The 6,493-nt window shown below is 56.5% G+C and overlaps 1 protein-coding gene across 2 annotated transcripts; it reads right to left on the bottom strand.

Moving 5' to 3' along the window:
- Nucleotides 1-307: 307 nt before the first annotated feature.
- On the bottom strand, nucleotides 308-6,493 carry ZNF691 (zinc finger protein 691). Of its 2 annotated transcripts, none has more exons than XM_062191097.1 (2): nucleotides 6,373-6,493; nucleotides 308-2,935 (listed from the first exon to the last, which is right to left on the bottom strand). In XM_062191097.1, the coding sequence occupies exon 2, from the start codon at nucleotides 2,924-2,926 to the stop codon at nucleotides 2,087-2,089; it is 840 nt and encodes a 279-aa protein (XP_062047081.1). In that variant the 5' UTR covers nucleotides 2,927-2,935; nucleotides 6,373-6,493; the 3' UTR covers nucleotides 308-2,086. The 2 variants fall into 2 exon arrangements, with proteins under 2 accessions (XP_062047081.1, XP_062047080.1); XM_062191096.1 differs by lacking the exon at nucleotides 6,373-6,493 and adding an exon at nucleotides 6,098-6,366.

Raw genomic sequence — 6,493 nt, 5'->3', positions numbered from 1 at the left:
GCGACACAGGTGCCTGGTACACTTATCTTCAGCCTGACTGGCAGCTGAGTCCCAAAGAGTCACAGCAGGTGTCACTCACACCAAGCATGACAGTGGGTACAGTGGGATCAGATCTTGATTTCAATCAGCTCTGCTAGTAGGGCAGGCCATGGAGCCTTGCAGGATTCTCTCATCTAAAAGTGGGGACACCTCACAGGGCGGCATAGGACGCAAATGGCAATGCTAAGGGCATAACTGGCCCTCGGCAGCTGTTCCATAGACAGCAGTTTTTATCATTTACTGAATCCGCCATTCAGTTCTACCATTTACAGGGTGATCACATGCTTAAAATACTTTGTGTAGACGTTCTCAAGGAGTGGGAAAATGTGTGCAGAATGAAAGTGCATATAAATTGTAAAGAGAGAATTCAGTTTAAGAGAATCACTGAGGAAGGCTTCCTCTGTAGTTCAAAAAAATTCCAGGGTCAGCTCCTAGCTGTCTGTCAGCCTGGTTCCATGATGTCAAGTACAGGCAATTCTTACCTCACAGGGCTGTGGTGAGAATTCACTAAGATGATGAGTGTAAAGCTCACGTAAAGGCATATATCCCTTCCCGGGCAAGAGGCAGGGCCCAAATCGGACAGCCAGGTGGTCACACTCTGCCCACTGGCTACCAGTGAGGAGAGGCCTCATTCTAGCAGCTCAGGGCTCCAGCCTGACAAGAGAGGTACAGAGGGGTCTGTTGTACTTGTTAGAGGAAAGCTGTGTGGGTGCTAGACTTCCACATGGAATATTCTAGCCTGCCACGTGCAGCCAGCTGTAACCCAAGACAAGAAGCCAGGCCTGATGCCTGCCAAGCTGTCCCAGCCGTGGGGACTGCACAACTGCCACTCAAGGCAGGGACTCTCATTATGGGTCTTCGATTTCTCTCGCCTCACCCAACTCCTCCTCCCATTCCCTGCTTTTGCCATTTGTCCTAGGCATAGCATCAATTGTTCATCTGAAGTTCAAAAGGTTCTCACTTCCCACAGAGCCAACTGCCCAGGGCCAGAGCAAGAGGCCACACTGGCTGCCACCTCCAGCCAGACTCCCAAGCGGCTCCTCCAGAAGCCACCCAGATGAGTGGAGTGGAAGGAGCAGGACAACCAGGTTGGAACGCTGCCTCCACCACACACCTGCTGCGAGACTGCAAAGAACCTCCTCTTTCCTCATCACATACCCTTGAGGGTGGCTGTCACAGCTGCACGAGATAAAGGATGTCATCGTGGCGGGTAGAACCAACAGCACAGACTGCATGCTTGATTAATGCCAGGTCCCACGTTTCCCCCTTCTCCCCAAAGGCCCTGGTCTCAGCAAACTTTCCTTTGCTTTCAGAGCAGCTGTCTGTCCATCCATCCTAGACTTCAACTCCTTCCACAACAGCTGCACTGGGACAATCTCCCCAGCTTCCCACTTCCCCGAATAAGTACACAGGTCTTTTTCATTGAAAGGTTTACTGCCAATCTCTCCGAGGACACAGATGCAGGTCGGGGTGGGGAGAATGGGTACAAACATGGGGTAGTGTGAAGGTTCCTGGACCATGGCTCCCTGAGGGCTTCCCTGAGGCAGGACCTCAAACCTCTTCTCCAGGTAAAGGAGACCCCTCCCACTGGGAAGGCTGTTCCTTGCAGCCCGGGCATCTGGAAGCTACATCAGGGACTGCAGGGGGAACCAGCAGGCCATGGTGCTGCACCCTAAGTGGCTCACAGTATGGAGGACCTTCAGATGTGACCCCCATCTTACAGCTACTTCCTGGGAGGCCAGGGGGCTGCTGCCCTAATGGCCCAAGCATGTTCTGCAATCACCCCATTCCTTGTTCACCCCGTGCAGCAGAAGCCAGAACTGGGGCCTCTGACTCTCCAGGGCAAGAAACCTCCTGCCAAGAGGCAAGGATTGTTATTCAGAGCCCCTTTTAACGCCTTCCTGGAGATCTGGGCTTCATTGTAATCACCATCCCCCAAGGTGGGATGGAAGGGCTAGAGGTCAAGTGGCAGCGACATACCCTAAAGATCGACTTCCTCCATTAGGTTGGGTCTCGTGCTGTCTCCCTGTCTAAATGGGACCCCTCTTCAGCTGGAATCCTTGCCAGCCTGCTCGCCCAGGTGTGTTTTCTGGTGGCGGATGAGGTTGGAGCTCCGGGAGAAGTGTTTGCCACAGAGAGTGCACCGGTAGGGCTTCTCCCCGCGGTGGGTCCTCTGGTGTGCCCCGAAGTTGGAGATGTCGCTGAAGGTCCGGCCGCACTCGGCGCACTCGTAAGGCCGCTCGCCCGTGTGCGTGCGGTGGTGCACGCCGAAGCTGGAGCTGTTGCTGAAGCTCTTGCCGCACTCGCAGCAGATGTAGGGCGCTGGCTCCAGGTGGGTCCGGCGGTGCACGGCCAGCGTGGCACTCTGGCCGAAGCTCTTGCCGCAGATGTCACAGCGGTAGGGCCGCTTGCCCAGGTGATCCTGCTGGTGGGTGGTGAGGTCCGAGCGCCGCCGAAAGCTCTCCTGGCACTTGGGGCATTGGTAGTGCTTCTCCTCCAGGTGGATCCGCTCGTGCCGGATGCGGTTGGAGCTCCTGGAGAAGCTCTTGCCGCACTCGGAACACTTGTAAGGCTTCTCGCCGGTGTGGATCCGCTGGTGCATCCTCAGGTTGGAGGTGTTATTGAAGGTTTTGCCGCACTGGGCACAGGTAAAGGGCTTCCCGTCTGCCTCGGGCCGCGGGTGAGCGACGGGGCTCCCTGGCTCTCCGGCCGGGGCAGCAGCTTTCTGCCAAGGTGTCTGGGGGTGGGTTCCTTGCGGCCCCTCTGACAGGCTCTCCTCCTGAGGTGGGATCCGAGGACCCTCCGGGTCATCCACTCGCCATGGCTTCCCCCCTTCCCCTTCCTCGGGCAGGGGTGCTTCCGGACTCTGCTCCTTCTCACTGCCCATCTCTGAACCCTGAGAACGAACACAAACGGCCAATACCTTTATTCCTGGGGCCAGGCCAGACCACAGGGAAGCTTCTGCTCAACTGTGGAGCCATCCATCAGGAAGTACCTCAATGAACACCTCTACTTAGTCACTTTCAAGTGATAAATTTTCCTGGATATTTCAGGCTACCCAACAGAGCAAAAAAGAAGGCAGCGGCTTGGCCTGCCACCGATAGATGGTGTCTGTGCGATGTAATGTCACTTCCTGACACCACTAAACGACGAGAGTCTAGGCTATATTTTGTGTGCAAGGACAGGAGCTTCCATTTGGGGATAAGTTCTTTCTGCCCAACTCTAAGTTAACTGGAACTCTTTCCACTTTAACCTCTCTGGGAGACCCTTCCTTAAAGTATCCATGTACGTGCCTGCTTTCAAGCCACAGTGACAACAGCTCCTATCCTTGAGGCTCCTCTCACTCACAGGGCCCCGCTGTGAATCCCCGGAAGTGTTCTGCCACCCGAGCCCTCTGCAGGCACATCACGGCTGGCGACTAAAGGGTTAACATCTGGTCCCTCTGAGCCTACTGCAGGGCCTGAGCTGTGTCTGACTGATGGGTGCTTGTGCACACCACGCCCTCCCACCACACACACACACACACACACACGCCATAGCCATGTACACGAACCACAAATACATTCAGCACATACACAGTCACACATACCACACACAGCCACATACAAGGCCCCCCCCACTACACATATCACATATACCATCCAAGCCCTCCCAAACCTATAGCAACACACAGCACAAGACTACACATGTTATCTCATACACACATATAGTCACATACATGGGTACACGTCCACACCACACACATACAGCCTTACTCTCACGCCATACACAAATCACCCTGCCTCTCCCTCCACCCCACACACAGAGCTGAACCCACTCAGTAAACGCCTGCGCAGCTGCATGGACTCCTTGGAGTCCCCAGAGCCGAGGACAGGGAAGTGGAAAGAAAGAAAGGAGAGCGCTGGCTTTTCCTCTGGGCCTCGCCCAGACAGTGCCACCTCATGGGCAGAGTGGGCTGCTGGAGCCGCTCTCCCCGGGTGACGCGAACAAAGGGACGAGGCAGGAAGCAAGGCCCCGTCAGGAAGATGGAACAGTGCTAGTGCTCACTCCTTCAGGGCCCCAAGTACTTTGAGGGGAGGCGTCCTGGGGGAAGGAGCACTGACCACATTCAGGGCTGGGTTACAATGTGCCTCACACTCCCTAACTCGCTAACCCTGCGGCCCCTCCCACATGGGAGACCCCAGATGTAGACACTGGCTGTTGCGGCCGTTTAGGGAGTGGACCAGCAGATGAAGGGTCTCTCTCCATCTCTCCCTCTCTGTAACTCTGCAAATAAATCTGGCGGTGAGGGGAAAGTGAGGTTTTCTTGGTTTTAAAAAAAAGATTTCAGAGTTACAACCCCCCCCCCCCAATTCTCAGTCCCCCTGCCTACATCATGTCTCTCCTTGTGACATTTTATGTCCACTATTTCTTGTCTGACTTCCCCTGCTAAAACATAAATTCAATGAGGGCCAAGATTTTTTGTTTGTTTGTTTTATTCCCCAATGTGACCCAAACTCCTAGAGCAGTGGAAGACATAAGTAGTAGGTTCTTAATAAAATTCTGTTGCCTAGGAGGAATAAAGGCAGGCCAGACCTCCCCGGAATCCTGTGTCAGGCCAGACCTGCCCCGGAATCCTGTGTCTAGTCCTCCTCGGCGGCGGCGGTCTCCTGATTCCCACCCACTTTCTTCTGTAGACACCCACAAACCTTGTGTTTACTTTACAACGCCTGGCAATTTCCATGTCTGTGTCCTCTAGTAGTTTACAGGCAACCCGAGGAAAAGGACCGGGTCAACTTAGTAATCTCCCCTTTGCAGCCACAGCCTGGGTGCTGTGGATGAATGGAAGAACGGCTGTGGTTTCCATTCACTCCCGGCCCCTGCCCACCCACCTGGGGCTGCAGCATCCTCTATACACAATGGGCCACTTCCCAAACTGCTATTCTGAGAGCCTATAATTTGCCAAGGTCTGGCTCTACCCGGGGATGAATACCGGGTCAATGTAAGAGCAGAAAGACTGGGGCTTATGATGACCACACTGGAACAGCTAATGACACAGTGTAGAGAAGCGGCCAGGAGCGCCAGACACCTCCATGCAGTGCAGAAGGCTAAGTCCCGGGGGACGGGGAAAGCACCTGGGCCCTTGTCGCCACTGTGCCCACCCTTCAGTGCCTCCCACGTGACACAGGAACCAACAGCAGTTGGCACTTTCCAAGCTCACGCCGAGTGCTGACCCTGGCGCGCGATCTGAATCGCCTCACATCACTTTCACACCTATCATCCCTATTTCAGAGACGAGGAAATGGAGGATCAGTGAAATTCAGTGACATGCCCAGGGCTCACGGGGAATGGCAGACCAGGGGCCTCTGTCCACCACGCCAAAGCCAATGCTTTGAAGCACCACATTAGTATTAGCAGCCAGGAGGAGGCAAGGAAGACAAGCAGTGCAGTGGGGTTCGGATGACAGAGGCAGAGCAGCTCAGTGAGATCAGGGAGGGACAGCCCCACGGAAGAGGTGGCAAAGACCTGCAGGACCCGGGCGCTCACTGCCCACCCATTGAGAAGTCATCGCAGCTAAGTAGTAGAAAGACACTTGGACAGAGACAAAGGGGCAAAGGGGCCTACTGGGTCTGTCTTCCCAGCCACTCAGTGGCATGCGGAGGAGCAGGGGTGGAAGGGGCTGAGGCAGAGGCGAAGGCACCAGGTCTAAGGAGTAAACGCCAAGAAGATGGGGGGTGGGGACCTGGGTTAGAGGGAAGGGTTAGTGAGGGGGGAGGGGCAGGGGGGCTTGGAACGACCACCAGGAGCAAGGTGCTGAAGAACAGGGAATGGGGGAGGGGGTGTGGGGGGTGGGGGGCGGTGCAGAGGCAGAGAGGATGGAAGGAGGGTCCCGGATGCTCCGCCACCAGAGGTGTCAGCGGACCGCGGCCCCGAGGTCTGGGTGGTGTGTTTCCGGACGGGGAGCAGCCGTGTCGGAGTCCAAGGGTGCACTCTTCTGGAGGACGGGAGCTAAGTTCAGAGAGGCCGCTGGGCTGGGGGCTGGAGGCTGGAGGCTGGAGGGATGGGACCGCAAACGTACCATCAGCAGCAGGGGGGCTGGAGTCCTCAAAGGCCAACAGAAGAAGGGCCCGGAGTGGGGACGGGGGCAGCAGCCAGGAACGGGGATGGCGGGACAGGAGCAGGGGTCGGAGAGGAGGGGCCCCAGGGCCCCTCTGTTTCCCGCTGCGCCCGGGAAGCAAAGCAGCAGCCTCCAACTTCTCCATGAGGGGGAAGGGGCCGTGCTCAGAGCTCCCCCGCGAAGTCGTGTCCGCCTCCCCCCCTCGCTCCGGGACCTCCAGCCGAACCCGGACCCACCTCACTCCCGCCGCTCGGTCAGGGACAGCGCCGCCTCGGTGAGCCGGGGAAGGAGCCGGAGCCGGAACCCGGAAAGGATCCGCCTTCATTCTCCAGGATTGGGTTCTGGCGCTAATTCTTC

Source organism: Lepus europaeus, chromosome 5 (assembly GCF_033115175.1).
Source record: "Lepus europaeus isolate LE1 chromosome 5, mLepTim1.pri, whole genome shotgun sequence".
NCBI lineage: Eukaryota > Metazoa > Chordata > Mammalia > Lagomorpha > Leporidae > Lepus > Lepus europaeus.
The sequence above is the reverse complement of the archived record's forward strand: the minus strand, read 5'-3'. Positions and strand labels throughout refer to the sequence as shown.